Genomic DNA, 16,860 nt, shown 5'->3' with positions numbered 1-16,860 from the left:
AGATTTGTGGGCCTCGTGATGGGAGATATTACATTGAGTGGAGAGCTCTCCTTTCTTGTGGGTCGAGTGAGGGGAGGTCCTATACTGAGTGCTTGTTGTTTCTTCTTCTTTATGACTCAATATATTGTTATGGCAACTCCTTTCTATTATCTGTTGAACAGGTTAAGCAGCAACTTGTAAGGTGGGATTGCTCCTGGCAGTTTCTTTCGGATTGTTGGTGGGCTTGTTATTGGGCTGTGGCTGCAAGTAGCCTGCTGTTGGTGACTGCTTTTGGGCGTTGGCAGCAATCTATGCCTGGTATTGCCTGGTGGTGTGATGGTGACGGCAACCAGCGTCCCTATTTGACGTTGTACGCTGTGTGGATATGCTCTTTGGTGATGGCTGCAAGTTGCGCCTTGCCTAGGCATCTCAGTGGGTTCAAAAGCTGTTTTCATTTCTGTCTGTACATATACCCGTATAGTGTGTTTGTAATTTTGTATACCATAATTTGTCCCCTGTGTGGGCTGTTTTGTCTTTAGTTCTGGCCTTGTTTGAGACTAAGTACTGGGCTGGTGTTTTGTTGGTCTTCATGTTGGTCCTTGTATTACCCCAGTTCGGTGCAACTGCAGGGCTGGTGTTGTATTTGTGCAAGACCCCTGTCTGTTGTGGGGACATGGGTTTTGAACAATTATTATGTTCTGCTTAGTTGTATTGGCTGCGTGTGTTCCCGGTCTAGTGGGTTGGTAGATTTTTGTTTCCTTTTCAGTTTGGGTGTCTTTGTTGTAGTTTGTGTTAGGGCCTGGGGGATGCCCCTTGTATTTGTGTAAATTTTCCTGTTTATTTATTTCTTATTCACCCCAAAAAAAAAAAATATTATGCTTGCATTTCCACAATATACTTAACAGAAACATTCTTCATGAGAGGTAGAATAGAAAGTTAGATAAAAGAAAGAGTAATAGGAAGGAAATGAAAGAGAATTCAAATTCATCATTTTGGACTTGGGAATTGAACACTTAGGCGATTCAGAATACCTTAAAAGTACCCTACTAAAAAAAAAAAAAACTAAACGAGTTGATTCAGTTTTAAACTAATATCGTTACTAAAAAAATTCTCTTTCTTAGAGGCTAAGCAAGGTTAGTCTGAGTTAAACTTGACCACTTAAGCTAAGGAAACAATTAGTGGCTAGGCTAATTAGTGCCTATATAGAGAAGAAGGGAGAAAGTTTGTGAGGAACATTTTTCTTGAGAGCTAAAAGAGGAAGTTAGAGAAAAGAAAGAGAAACGGGAAGAAAATGAAGGGGAATTCAAATTCATCCTTTTGTACTTCACAACTGAACACTTAGGTCATTTTGAAAACCTTAAATGAGTTAAGTCAAACAACTAGCGTTAAGCTACAATTACTCAGAATTTTTTTTGTTAGAGGCTAAGCAACGTTAGTTTGAGTTAAACTTGCCCACTTAAGCTAACGAAGCAATTAGGGGCCTAAGCCAATTAGTTCTCGAACAAAATAGAGAAGGATGGAGAAAGTTACAGAGAAACATTCTTCTCGAGAGGTAGAAGAGGAAGTCATACAAAAGAAAGTGATATAGGAAGAAAATCAAAGAGAATTCAAATTCATCCTTTTAGACTTGAGAATTGAACACTTATGTGACTTAGAAAACCTTAAATGAGGTGCTTACGTTAAACTAATGTCGGTAAGATACAATTACACAGAAAATTCTATTTCTTGGAGGAGGCAAGGTTAGTTTGAGTTAAACTTGGCCGCTCAAGCTAATGAAACCATTAGTGGCCTAAGCTAATTAGTTCCTAGAACAAAATAGAGAATGATAGAGAAGGACAGAGAAGGTTAGAGAGAAATATTCTTCTTGAGAGCTACAAGAGAAAGTTAGAGAATAGAAAGTGAAGTATGAAGAAAATCAAAGGGAATTAAAATTCATCTTTTTGGATTTGAGAATTGAATACTTAGGTAATTTAGAAAACCTTAAATGAGATGATTAAGCAAAACTAATATCGTTAAACTACTATTACTTAGAAAATTCTATTTCTTAGAGGCTAAGTAAGGTTAATTTGAGTTAAACTAGGCAACTTAAGCTAATGAAAACAATTGGTGGTCTAAGGAAATTAGTTCCTAGAACAAAATAGAGTAGGACGGAGAAAGTTAGACAGAAACATTCTTCTTGAGAGCGAGAAGAGAAAGTTAGAGAAAGAAAGAGAAATAGGAAGAAAATCATAGGGCATTCAAATTCACCAGTTTGGACTTGAGAATTAAACACTCAGGTGATTTAGAAAACCTTAAATGAGGTGCTTGCGTTAGACTAATATCGTTATGCAACAATTACTCTGAAAATTCTCTTTCTTAGAGGCTAAGTGATTAAGGCCGAAATGTAATTAAGGTCGAAATGTACATCATTGAGGCCGTTAATTAGAATCTCTTAATTTCACTTGTTGGTCAAATTGTATATTTTATGTGTGTTGAGTGTTAATCAGGTTGTACATCGTCGGAGCATAAAATGAGCAAAAAGACATAATTTGGGCAGAGTTGACTTTCCCGCACATGTGTTGACTTTTTCCGCACGTGCGTTGACTTTTCTGCACGTGCGTTGACCTTTTCTGGGAAAGTCAAACCGACGTTTTAAACCTGTTTGGACGAGATTGAAAGTATAGAAAGGCAAGTAAAATGCTGGATTAGGGTTCGAAAGTTGTTTTGACCTAAAGAGAGAGGCTAGGGTTTGAAAAAAAGAGGAAGAAACAAGAAGCTTCAAAGATGTCTCCCATGGTGGTTCCTTCTCCATCTACCTCCTCCCACTCCTCCAAGAGTGGCTAGTCTCCTTTTCTAGGGTTTTGAAGAAACCCTAGCCATGTAATAGGTTTTTCTTTTTTGATTTTATATTATGTAAAGGTTTGAACCATTGTATGGTGTTTTAGAAATTCTTTATATATAATTTTTTTGGGTGAATAAGACATAAAATAAAAAAAACAGAGATTACACAAATACAAGGGGCATACCCAGGGCCTAAAAGGAACTATACAAGAAAGAACAAATAAAAGGAAAACTGTGACAAAACCATAACAGAGGAGAATTCCAGCCCAAAATATGTTCATGAGCTGCATACTTTCCGAATGAGGACCATGAACACACCCAAACAACAGAGTCTTTATATATAATTTTCATTATCTTTTCAAATATTTGACTTTCTGTGATTGTTGAATATTATCCATACATGAGTTTTCTATTCCTTCACATTCAAGGTATGGGACGAACCATGCTACGAGGAACAAGTCGTATCACTACCCTAGTTTAGAGTGAACGATTCGTATTACTTGAGATGGTTCGTGCTCGTACATTGAATGTGATGATCTTCTTGTTAAATGTTTTGAGCTTGTAGTTGCGAAGCATTAATCCGTTCAAACCATAGCATAATTAATTTCAATTGGAAACCCTAATTATGTGGTTAGTGGTGAATTCTCTACCCTAGAATTTTTCCCTAATTCAGTAAACCCAATGTCATTTATTATTGATAATTTAATTCCTTAGTTTAATTTATTCATTATTAAATTAGGTTATAAACAACCAATCTTTTTATCAAAATTAATTTAGGAATTTGACAATTAAATTAGTTTAATTTCACAATAGTCCCTGTGGATCGATACCTGGACTTGCCATTATTCTGATAGAATTTGGTATAGTTTAGTATTTAATTTTGGTGTGTTCAACGACCCATCAAATTTTGGCACCGTTGCCGGGGACTTCTGGCAAAATTAGTTAATTTAAAGTTACATTCTTATTTTAATTTTTAGTTTATGATTTTATGCTTTTGGTGTTGCTAAATGTGCAGAGCATTTGAAATTTGAGCTATCACTGAAGTGCAAGCGAAGCGCAGCCGAGCTTTAAAAAAAAAAAAAAAAACCGCAGCGCTAAAGTGAGTAAGTAGAAGCAAACACTCACAAGCAAACCACCAAAGTGCTAAAACGGAAGTCAAAGCTCAAACAGAGGTTGGAGACAACGTCTACACGTCAAGCATCCGTAAGACGAGTAAAGCGTTTTCGTTAAACCATTGTGAGTATTTCTTCCTTTGGTATTTTGCTTTTATACTTAGTGCATAGAGTCGGAACTTGTGTGTGTGTTTGGGTAGTGTATGCACGGGCGTCGTTCTTGTCGCCCTGAATTGTGGAGTTTGGACCTTGAACTAGAAAGGACCCTTAGGAGACTTAGGACCTCTGCCCGTATTCCTAGGCTTGAATATTCATACATTGAGCCCTTAGAGATGGCAGATCCTAATGTCCCGAATGTGCCTAACCGGACACTTAAGGATTATTTTACACCTACCGCATATACATCACTATCATGCTCCCAACACCACTGCTGCTCATTATGAGATTAAGTCCAGCACTATACAAATGCTCCCATCATTCCATGGACTAACTCATGATGACCCTTATAAGCATTTGAATGAATTTTTGGAAATTTGCTCGACAGTGAGGATCCAGAATTTCACAAATGAGGCTTTAATGTTGCGATTGTTTCCATTCTCGTTAAAGGATAAAGCCAAACACTGGCTAAATTCTTTACCTGCTAATTCAATCACAACTTGGGACCAATTACAGCAACGGTTCTTGGAGAAGTACTTTCCCATAGGTAAAACCAACCAGCTTAGGCGAGCCATCACAAACTTTGCTCAAATGGATGGCGAGCAATTCCATGAGACGTGGGAAAGACTTAGAGACCTTCTCCAACAGTGTCCTCACCACCAAGTCCCTAATTGGCAACTTGTTCAAACATTTTATTATGGCTTAACTGAGCCGCACCGCCAAATGGTGGATTTGTCCTGTGGTGGGACATTTATGTCTAAAAATGATGCCGAGGCATGGCAATTGTTTGAGAACCTAAGTGATAATTCCCTTCACCATGCATCCGCAGCCCGGCAAGTCCAGCAACCCGTAGTTGGAGCCCCGAAAAGAGGGGGCATTTATGAGGTCGAGCAAAACCTAGAGTTAGCCCAACAAGTAGAGGCACTATCCCGCAAGATAGACCACTTATTAGCTACGAGACATAACCCTACCCAGCAAGATCAACCTCAGCAAGATCAACCTCAATTCCGTGAGGCATGTGTTATATGTGCGAGCCCTGCTCATGACTTGAGTGAGTGCCCTTCGGCATCACAATTTCCGGAGTTAGTCCAAGAGCATGCGAATGTGGCTCAAGGATTCTCCAACCCGGGTAATGACCTATACTCCAACACATATAATCCGGGATGGAGAAATCACCCTAACCGCTCATGGAGACCCCCTTCACAAGGCACTTCTTATAATCCTCCACCACCAAGGCAGAATTTCAATAATTTTGCCAACCAATCATCCTACCAACCATCGCAACCTTATCGACCCCCACAACTGTACCGGCAACCACAACCCCCGCCTGTTCCTCAGGGCAACTCTGTCTTTGAGACTCAGGTGCTGGAAGTTCTCTCAGAACTTAAGGGGTTAGCACCAATAGTTCACTCCCACACTCACTCTATTGCCAAGATAGAGACCCAATTGGGTCAAATAGCTAACTACATGAATCGGAGAGAGGAGGGAAAATTACCATGTCAAACTGTGGCCAACCCTAAGGGACAATACGAGGCAGAGAGTTCGGGTGGGAATGGTAAGCAACATGAGCAAGTGCAGGCCGTGGTTGCTTTGAGAAGTGGTAGGGAGTTAGAGCCTCAGTCGGTTGCGCCAGATGCAACTAGAGTTAAGAAGGGTGACATTGGGGGTACACCTAATGAGAGCAAGGGTGAGGGGGAAACACTTAAGAGGGATAAGTTAGTCCTTAGCACTCCATATGTGCCTAAGGCACCCTTTCCCCAATGCCTCGATACACCGTCCCCTTTTAATAAGAAGGCGGCATCTATGGAGGCAATGATGGATGTTTTTAAACAGGTAAAAATCAACTTCCCCCTGTTGGAGGCGATTAAGCAAGTACCATCATATGCCAAATTTCTGAAGGACCTTTGTGCGCAAAAGCGTAAATCTAGGACACATGTGTCCCAAAAGGTCCTACTCACGGAGCAAGTAAGCTCCATCTTGTTGAATAACACACCTCCTAAGCTTAAGGACCCGGGTGCCCCAACCATTGCATGCATTATAGGGGACCATTTCATTGATAGGGCCTTATTAGATTTAGGGGCTAGTGTCAATTTATTGCCGTACTCTGTGTACGAGGAATTTGGGCTTGGCGAGTTGAAGCCCACTACTGTCACTCTTCAATTGGCTGACCGGTCCCTCAGAGTGCCACGTGGCATGATTGAGGATGTGCTAGTTAAGGTTGATAGGTTCTACTTCCATGTTGACTTTTTGGTGTTAGATATGGAATCGGTAACCAATTCTAAGAAACAAATCCCGGTGATCTTAGGTCGACCTTTCTTGGCTACAGCCAATGCATGCATAAATTGTCGGACCGGGGTTATGGAAGTTTCATTTGGCAACATGCAAGTGAAACTTAATGTTTTCCAAGCATCCCAACAACCTCATGAGAGAGAGGAGTGCTTATTAGTGGATGTTGTGGATGAGATTGTGGAGGAGGCTTTGCCCTCCATTCTTGTAGAGGACCCTTTAGAGGCTTGTCTAGGTCATTTTGGGTTTGAAAATTTTGATATTGACGGGTCAGTTAAGGAGGTTTTGAAATTGTTGGATGCGGGTATCATATACCCCATCTCAGAGAGCAAGTGGGTGAGTCCCACACAAGTGGTGCCCAAGAAATCGGCATCACTATTGTTGAGAATGAGGAAGGAGAGTTAGTCCCCACACGAACCACTACTGGGTGGCGAGGCTGCATTGATTATAGGAGACTAAATTCATCGACTAGGAAGGATCATTTTCCTTTACCTAGGGGTTTGATGGACCCATTTTATTACGATTGATAGATTAATTCCTTATTCTCTTTTCTTTCCCTTCTATGTTATTTTGTTTTTCTTTGTTCTCGTCATGCTTTATTTGCGTCTAGGAGACTTTAAATCCTCTAAAGGTGTAATTCCTTTGGTGTTAGCCGTGCCTGAACGACATCTGACGGTCTGGTATAGCCACCTAACCGTGTTTGTAGTGAGTTCCTAGGAGACCAACTGAGACGGTGGAAACTAGAGTTCGAATGGCAAAGCCTAGAACACAAAGGTTTGGGATTTCCGAGACTAGAGTCTGGTTTAAATACCCAGGGGTGTGGAGATTGCTTCAAAACTACCTCGGCTTGAACTCTATATGGCAGCCCCATAGGTTGAGGTAGCTTTATGCGCCTCGATTCTGGATACCGAATCAACCTAGTCTGTCACCCTGTTGGAAAATAGGGAAAGTTACAAACACAGTTAGGGAGAAAAGTAGTACCCGTGGTTTTCACGTGAAGATTATACCTTTAGTAGGCATTCCGTTATTTTCTTATGTGCTATATTTATTTTGGATGTCAATTGAAGGTAGAAATGCGTAGTTTTGATTTAAAAAAATAAAATAAAATAAAAAAGAAGGGTTATACTTGTTCAATTTAAAAATATAAAAAAAATAAATAAATAAACAATAATAATAGTTTTCATACTTGTTCAATTTTACAAAGTAAAAAAAAATAAAAATACAAAAATAAAAAAAAAATTGTGTTATACTTCAAAAAAAAAATAAAATAAAATAAAAAATAAAAACAAAAAGATGGCCCGCATGTGCGGCACTGAGCACGCATATGGGGAAAAAAATTTCACCAAAACATAGTTGCACTCTGCTTAATAAGCAGGTGCGGAGGGCAGTTGCGTTGACCAAGCTGGCCCAGCACGTACGGGACGCCGATTTAATAAAAAAAAAAAAAATTCACGAGTTGCAAATCGCCACATGTGCGGCCATGTGCGAAAAAGTTGTGCATCTGGTTTTGTTTTTCTTATTTTTATTATTATTTTTTTTTCTTTTCTTTCATTTTTAATTTGTTGAAGTAAATAAATACATAAATAAATTTTAAAAATAAATAAATAAATATACAATTATTTTATTTATAATTTTTTATATAAAAAAAAAATTCGACTTTTATTTATTTTTATTTTCTATTTTCGAAAGAAAAAAAAAACTCAGAAAGCATGGTGCTAACAATAATCTTAATTTTGTTTTTTTTTATTTGCTATATTTGTTTAGTTTAAATTACTTCGTAGTAATTCTGGTTAGTTTAATTAGTTAGTCAATTTTGGTTTTATTTTTATTTTTATTATTATACTTGTGTAGTTAGTAATGTTATTTTTATTTTTCTTCTATACTGTAATTGTTCATTTAATGAATAAGCAGTTTAGTTTTTATTTTATTTTCTTTTCTTCTCTTCTTTTAAGTAGTTTAGTTTATCATTTAATGAATAAGTCGTTTCGCTTAGTTTAGTTTACAATTTATTTAATTTATTTTAAGGTCATTTTCATTCATTTTTTTAAATTATTTTCGTTTTTATTAACAAAAAAAAAAAGACAAAGAAAAGTGTGAGTGTATATATGTTACTCTCTGCCTACCTGGATGTGCACCTACAATTCTGGTAATTTTCTCTCATTTCTCTTTACTTTTCCATTGAGGACAATGTCATATTCAAGATGAGGGATGAGGGTTATATTTTATTTTGTGCATTCCTATTTGGCTCATAATTCATGCTTATACCTGTTTCACTTGACTGCATTACTTCACCTGATGTGACTTTTTGCTAGTAGGGTGATGATATTTGCATATGTTATTTGGAGAGCATAGTAGACTTGTATGAAAAGGATTTATTGGGTAGATACTTGCATGCCATGTTTGCACGAGGAGAGTTGTCTATGTTTGTGGTATTAGTACACTTGTCATGAGTATGCCTTAATTCACATGAGCACACTATCGTAGCAGTGATCTTTTTATTATAATCCCTGGTGTACTTTTTTTTTTTTTGGGTGAATAAGAGATAAAATAAAACAAGAAAATTTACACAGCTACAAGGGGCATACCCCAGGACCTAACACAGCTATACAGAGGACAGAACAAAAGCCAACAACCTGTTCACCATTCCTATAATCTAGCAATAGGAAGAGTGAACAAGAAATATAAACAATTATAACAACCTAGGCGAAGAGAGCAAACTGAAGCATAGATCCAGGAGGCTATGATCTTGAAGAGAACCTCCTGCTACTGTAGCACCAAGCAAGAGAATCTGGACACTGTATCCACAAAAGGCACGAGCCAAAACAAAAAACAACATTCCCTACACATCCCGTAGGGCTAGGAATGAGAAACAAAAATAAAACTAAACTGTTAAAATGTGTGCAAGCCGAAACATGGTTACTAGGACAGCTATTAGGAATACAAAGAAGCACAAAAATACTCCTACACAGCCCGTAGGAATAAGCTAAACACACTGCAAAATTATGCAAAAAAAGCAATGAAGAACAACTGATTTTCTCCCTCCTGTAGCACAGCAAGGCGCTAGCAGCAGCCATCACCATGGTACAGACACACCCTTCATACTGCCACCCGAATCTGTGTAGCATGTATCCAGCACCCTTCCACGCCAAAAGCCAAGGATGCCAGCAGCACTTCCCTGCAACTGCACTGTACGCAGCACCACACCTCCTCACCAACAAGTGAACCTGTCGTAAATCATAAAGGAGAAGAAATAACAGACACACAATATAGGAGCTCTCCTCACTCGACCCACAACACATTATGTCTCTCCACTCCATATATGATCTCACAACACTAGGCCCACAACTCACATGATACCTCGAAAGGATCAGAAGGGCATTATACTTGAAAGCTCCAAGAACCTGCACAAACCATATATAAGATATAATAAAAGTTAGCATAAAGTATGTGTATTGTCTCTCATCACTCAACCCACAATGTCTGGAAATATATAGGTAGCTCACAGCACTCAACCCTCCATACGGACCCATCAATGTAGGAGAAGATTTAGTATTCATGATAACCTGCAAAGGAGCACCCAGTTAGTAAACCCCACAGTAGTTGCTCACCATCACTCAACCCTCAATGTATGTAACCTCACATCACTCATTCTCCGGCCAGCTGCAATAGTATGGTGCTGCTGCAAGAGTTTGAGAGGAAGACTCCATTCCTCCAAAAGCCAATTATCACCTGCAGAAATTTTAACATTTTCCAAAGAAAGAAGCCTACCCCTAACCATTTGGATAATAGAGTTAGTAACAACCTCTTCAGGCTTTTGGACCTTATTGAAGATCCTACTATTCCTCTCTATCCAGATGTGGTAGACAGTGCACAGAAATGATAGCTTAAGAATCACCATTTTCAAGAAGGTGCCACTGATAGATCTAACAGCAAAATCAACAGTTTCCAACCAAGGCAAAGAAGGCCAGTTAGATTTACTCTTGGCAAGGATACCACCCCAAATCCTAGAAGAAAATATGCATCTAAAGAAAAGATGAGAATGTGTCTCCTCAGGATCTTGACAGAAAGGGCAGCAAGGATTAGTAACAAGACCACAGGTTTTGAGTCTATCACCAGTATTAAGTCTCTCATTGATGGCTAACCAAACAATAAAACTAACCCTAGGGATTGAAGGGGGGCCCCAGATAAGTTTGGACCAAGTGACTTTGGGGCCCTTATCCCTCCAACAATCCCAAGCTGACTGGATAGAGAAGTCACCATCAGCAGCCAAATTCCAAAACGGAGTATCAGAAGAGCCAAGGGAAGGTAGGAAGGATAAAGGGGTAGAAGAGATCCACTCCTTTATCTCCCAAGAATTAGAGATAGGCCACTTCCAAGAACCATTAGAGACTATAGAGCTAACCTTGGTGCTGTCAGGAAGATTAGTGTCATAAAGAATTCTAGGACCAAACCTATGCCACAACGAACCAAGCGGATGCCAATTGTCATACCACAGGAACACATTTTCCCCATTACCAATTTTAAACTTGATGTGAGGATAGATTAAATGCCTAAGAGACAGGATTTTCCTCCAAACCCATGAGGGATCACTAGGAGTTCTAACAGCCCAAAAGCTCCTCCCTTTAAGCAAGTAAGCCTTGACCCATTGGCACCACATGGAACAATCACCCCCAGAAAACAAGTACCAAACATGTTTGGCTATAGCAGCCTTGTTCCAGGTAGCTAAGTCTTTCAAACCAAGGCCACCCTCACTTTTTTCCCTGCAGATATATCTCCAAGCAATCTTAGCACTATGTTTCTTCAACTCAACCCCAGACCAAAGAAAAGATCTAAGGAGGCTCTCAATGTCACCAATGATTTTCTTAGGGAGGATAAAAAGAGAGGACCAGTACACTTGCATAGAAAATAGAATAGACTGGATGAGTTGAGCTCTACCAGCATAAGAAAGCAGTTTATTGGTCCAACTTTTAATCCTCTTAGTAATTCTCTCAACCAGAGTATGACAATCAGATGCTTTAAGCTTGGTAGTGATAAGAGGCACACCAAGGTATTTCACTGGGAGGGAGCCCTCAGTAAAATTGGCTATCCGAAGAATATTCTCTTTAAGCTACTACACCCCGAGAAAAAAATGTTACTCTTACTAGAATTAGGGGTAAGACCAGACAGATTCCTAAATTCATCCAATCCCTGCATGATAAGAGAAACAGTACCAGGGTCCCCTTTACTGAAAATCATCAAATCATCAGCAAAGCAAAGGTTAACAATTTTAGTTTTCTCACACCTCCAGTGGAATTTGAACAAAGGGCTCCTAGATTTCTCAGCAAGAATTCTGGCAAGAATTTCCATAGCCAACACAAAGAGATACGGGGACATAGGGTCCCCTTGTCTTAAACCCCTCGCCCCTTTAAAATACCCCTGAAGGCTCCCATTAATACAAATCGAGAAAGAAGGACTCGTAATGCAAGCCTTTATCCAGGTAATCATACAAGGAGGGAAAGCCATAGCTTTAAGGATATCAATGATAAAGTCCCATCTCACAGTATCATAAGCTTTCATGATATCAACTTTCATGGCACACTTAGGGGAGTGGGAACTCCTATGGTAACCTCTCATAATCTCTTGGGACAAGAAAATGTTGTCCGAGATCCTTCTACCTTGAACAAACGCAGACTGCACAGGATCAATCAAATCAGGGAGGGCCAATTTAATTCTATTAGCTATGATCTTGGCAATGCATTTGTAGATGGTATTACAACAAGAGATGGGTCTATAGTCACCAACATGAGTAGGATTGGGAACCTTAGGAATAAGAGCTATAATGGTACTGTTAACCTCAGAAAGAAGTTTACCAGAGTCAAAGAAAGACTTAATAGCTAGAATGACATCCTTACCAACAATATCCCAAGAGCTCTTAAAAAAACCAGCGGAATACCCATCCGGGCCAGGGGCTTTATTGGACTTTAAAGACCAAAAAACCTCCTTGATTTCATTTTCAGACACAGGCTTGGACATTGAAACAGATTGAGAGAGAGAGACTTTCTTATCCACCAAAGATTGAATCCTCTCAAGGCCCTGGTACTGATCCACAGAAGGGGTACCAAACAAGTTGGTATAAAAATTAATAAAGGAGGTGTGAACATCAGTACTGTGAGTAGACCTAGAACCATCACTCATGACAACACTCAAAATCTTCCCTCTATTGATATTACTTTTCACAGACCTAAAGAAGAATTTGCTATTTCTATCCCCAAGACCAAGCCACTGCACTCTGGATTTTTGAAGAGCAAGGCTCTCTTCTACTTTGCTAAGCTCAATATACTTATTCAGATCCTCTCTCTCTTGGGCTTGCAAAACACTATTCAAAGGGTCTTTGTCAAGTTTATATTGAATAAGATCCAGATTAGTTTTTGCAATTTGGACACGAGTAGATATGTCACTAAAGTCTTTCTTATTCAGAAGCTTGAGACTAGCTTTAAGCTTTCTGAGTTTTTGACAGACCCTGAACATAGGAACCCCTTGAATGTACTGCCCCCAGGTGTTAGAAACAGTACCCAGAAAATCTGGATGTTGAGACCAGAAATCAAAGTATTTGAAAGGTTTTTTGAAAGAGCACTTGGTGGCACTGATATTGACCACTGCAGGGGAGTGGTCAGAAATACCAGAGGGGAGAAACTGGGCAGTGGCCTCAGGAAATTTGTCCAACCAAGCCTCATTAACCAGAACTCTATCAATTTTGGTAGCTATATAGGTCCCCTCCCTCCTATTGTTAGCCCAGGTAAATTGGCAACCACCGTAAGACAAATCAGCCAGCTCAGAAGCATTAATATAAGAATTAAATTCCTCATTATCATTAGTCCAATTTGAGGTCCCCCCAATTTTTTCCTGCTGGTATCTAATAGCATTAAAATCACCCAGAAAAACACAAGGAACTTTGGATTTAACACAGGAGATATCAAGCATAGATTCAAAAAAAACCTTTCTCAATGTGTGCTTATTTTCAGCATAAACAAAAGTTGCATAAAAGATTTCATTGGAAGCCAATTCAATAATTTTACACAAAATATGCTGATTAGACATAGAAATCATTTGAACATCACAAAAAACATTGTTCCAGCACACCCAGACTCTACCAGTTTCAGTTGGTTGTGAGTTAGAGAGCATAGACCATTGATCAAAACATTTAACGCAGATACTACTCTCTTTAGACTGTTTTATTTTGGTTTCCAAAATCCCCATGACATGAATATTCTCTTGAAGCACGAACTTTTTAACTTCTTTATGTTTAGAGGGATCATTCAAACCTCTAACATTCCATGAAGCAATTTTTACATTCATAGGGACACAAAAAGGAGGTAAAGACAAAACCCACAAAAAAGACAAAACCCACAACCAACTGAAACTTTGATTACCTCTTTTTCTTCCTCTGGCTGCTGCTGCCTTTGCCAGAGGGTCTGTTCTTCACCTGCTGGGATGGGGTAGCAGAACTATGGATCGCCTTTTCAGCCTTAACTTCTTTAATCGCAGTGTCCAACATTTCAGCAGCATTGGGGACCACCAGCTTTGCAATCTCGAACACCTTCTTTTGGAACCTATCCACATCACTGCTTTCAGAGCTTTGCTCCTCCCCGGATAAGCTCTTGGTCACAGAAGTCTCCTGAGTGTCAAAGGATTGATCAGATGAGTCCACCTCAGTGGGAGCAGTTTCAGGAGCTGGAGCTGGAACTGGGTCTGCTGTAGAAGCTGGAGCTGGGAGTTCCACCACTTCTGGGATAGTTTCCAGCACAGGATCACCCACCTTCCTCTTCCCCTTAGCTGCGACAGTGGTCCAACCCTCGTCTAGAGCACTTACATTTTCCTCAGATGTCTTCTGCATAGAAATCAACTTAGCCACCTGTTGAGACGCACACTTTTGAGTACTATGTCCAAATATTTGGCAATGTTGACACCTTGACGGCAGCCCCTGATATTCAACTCGGATTAGAACAGCTTCATCATCATGTCTAATTTGAAAATAAGTGGGCAGTTTTGAGGTAGCCTCAATTTCCACACAGATTCTAGCAAAAGCCACCCTACTACCCCGAGCCGTAAGCTGGTCCATAAAGAGGGGATGTCCAATTGCACTTACAACCCTACTTAATCCATCAGGATCCCAATATTCCAAGGGGATGTTAAAGAACTTCACCCATACTGGAATTTTTGTGGATTTATCTTTAGATAGCTTCATCATCCTTTTCCATTGTTTTAGAATAAGAAGATAACCTCCTATGTACCATGGACCTCCTTCAAGAACTTCTCTGCAACTATCAGGGGTGTCAAATATAAAGAACATAAACCCATCCCCATTAGTAAGAACCTCCTTGAGCCCCTGAGTTTTCCACATCCCAAAAGCACTGTTACGCAAATAATTGTATCCCACTCCCTTATCCACAAAATAGCCCACTAGGCAGGAGTCCCATTTCTCTAGCGGATCAGTCCTTGGGGGCATATTGACCACAACACTATCCTCAAAAGAAGAAGGAGGGATATACCTGAGTTTGATGTTTGACCGGGTTGATGCAGCAGTGATGTTTGCCCACGAGCGATGTTCTTGGCCCTCAGACTCGTTAGATCTCCTACCACCTGCATCCCCTCGACCTCCTCTTCCCCCACGATAACTTCCACCCCCCCTGACGCCTCCTCGTTGGAAGGATGGAGCATCCCTAATCGGAATCTGTATATCAGAATTAGAAGCCCTAACTGGAACTGAGGCTTCAACGATATTCTTGTGTTCCCCTCTATTACGCGCTAAAACTACACTATCTGGTAGATTTAGGAAGCTATTGTACTCTTCCTCCACCATATCAGACCAACTCGTACTGATAGCATTCTCAGTCGGTGTCGATGGCTCGTCAATCGTAGCTGGAAACATCGGACCTTTGAGTTTCTCCGATGTTGACTCAGATCTCTTGCCCAGAACGTTGCTTGAATCTCTTGGAGGATCTGAATCAAAACCCTCTGTTACCGAAACAACCTCGATTCCCAAACCCTCTGCCTCATAATCGGCAACCTGCGGTTGAAACTCCACACCAGAAGGATCCACGATCTGAATATCCACACCTCGGTTACCCTCCATGATGGAAGGATTAGCCATAGAGAGACTCTCGCCATTAGGGTTTGTAGCATCTGCTTCAGAAGCCATCGATCTTCCAGTCAGAATCGCAAAACTATTTTTGGTGAACCCTAAGTCACCACCTGATGACTTTACTTTCTCGACCGTAGCATTTACTCCCACAATACGCTCAGTAATGGTAGCATTAACTCCAGACATCGGCAATCAATGAGATATTGAACCCTAGAAAACTAAGTTTTCTAGAGAGATGTCAGAGCTTCTCTCACTAACCCATCTTCTTCATTCCGCTTCTCCATAATCCCTGGTGTACATCATTGATAATAGCTAGAGTTGCAGAAAAGAATAAATGAGGAGCCAAGATTCTTAAAAAAAAATAAAAAATAAAAAAAAATGCTTGACTAGTTTGGGTCCGTAGCTTTTTTAACTCGAGTTATTAAGCCCGTAGGGGTGTCTCTACAACTAATGCCCTAAAACCGTCTGGTTTGGGAGTCATTGGCCCAATGCTTGTTACATGGGTTAATTAGAAAGCTTAAGGGATATGGACATTGCACAGTTAAGGAAAAATAAGAAGAATGACTTGTTCGAATTCGTAGCCTTTTCAACTCGAGTTATTAAGCCCATAAGGGTGTCTTTACACCTAGTGCCCTAAAACCGTCTGGTTTGGGAGTCATTGGCCCAATGCTTGTTATATGGGTTGATTAGAAAGCTTAATGGATCAGGACATTGCACAGTCATTTAAAAAATAATAATAATAATAAATAAATAAATAAATAAAATAAAAAATAAAAACAACTTTTGAAAATCTTGGCTGCAACAGGTTAGTTTTTCTGTATATGATAGGTGTTATTATGACTTACACTGGGCTATTATAGTGGATAGTTAACTAATATGGAGATTGCACTTTACACCGAGGGTACTCATGACTTGTCTACTAGCATGCACAAGTATAGGGAACTTTACTTTTGTATTAACTGAATTGTGATTTTGACTCAATAGGTTCCTTCATGCTTGTCCACTGTGTCTTTAATGACTCATGATGTCTAAATATCACACTGTAGTGGCACATAAGTTGATTGTTAGGTGGAGTAGTGTGGTCATTTGTTATTGAGTATATATGAATATGTTAATGTTTGTGGGTATCATTTCTGGAAACCCCCACGAGACTTTACTCGTCCACCTGGGATAACCTTGTAGTTTAAAGGCTTGTTGCATATGCTAAATGCAACCGTTTTCCCACGAAAGAGGAAATAGATAGATTTTGTTTAATTTTATTTTATTTTATTTTACTTGCTTGAGGACTAGCAAGTGGTAAGTTGGAGGATGTGATTAAGGCCGAAATGTACATCATTGAGGCCGTTAATTAAAATCTCTTAATTTCACTTGCTGGTCAAATTGTAT

At 39.7% G+C, this 16,860-nt stretch overlaps 1 protein-coding gene across 1 annotated transcript; it reads right to left on the bottom strand.

Moving 5' to 3' along the window:
- Positions 1-9,336: 9,336 nt before the first annotated feature.
- On the bottom strand, positions 9,337-15,660 carry LOC145803456 (uncharacterized). Its single transcript, XM_082896727.1, has 7 exons — positions 13,763-15,660; positions 11,559-13,656; positions 9,994-11,460; positions 9,857-9,916; positions 9,704-9,754; positions 9,431-9,577; positions 9,337-9,345 (listed from the first exon to the last, which is right to left on the bottom strand). Exons 1-7 carry the CDS (start codon positions 15,658-15,660, stop codon positions 9,337-9,339), a joined length of 5,730 nt encoding a protein of 1,909 aa, XP_082752853.1.
- Between the last annotated feature and the right edge of the window lie 1,200 nt (positions 15,661-16,860).

The sequence above is a fragment of the Camellia sinensis genome, chromosome 12 (assembly GCF_055761805.1).
Source record: "Camellia sinensis isolate YWXY chromosome 12, ASM5576180v1, whole genome shotgun sequence".
Classification (NCBI taxonomy): Eukaryota; Viridiplantae; Streptophyta; class Magnoliopsida; order Ericales; family Theaceae; genus Camellia; species Camellia sinensis.
This window is presented reverse-complemented; position numbering and strand designations above follow the sequence as displayed.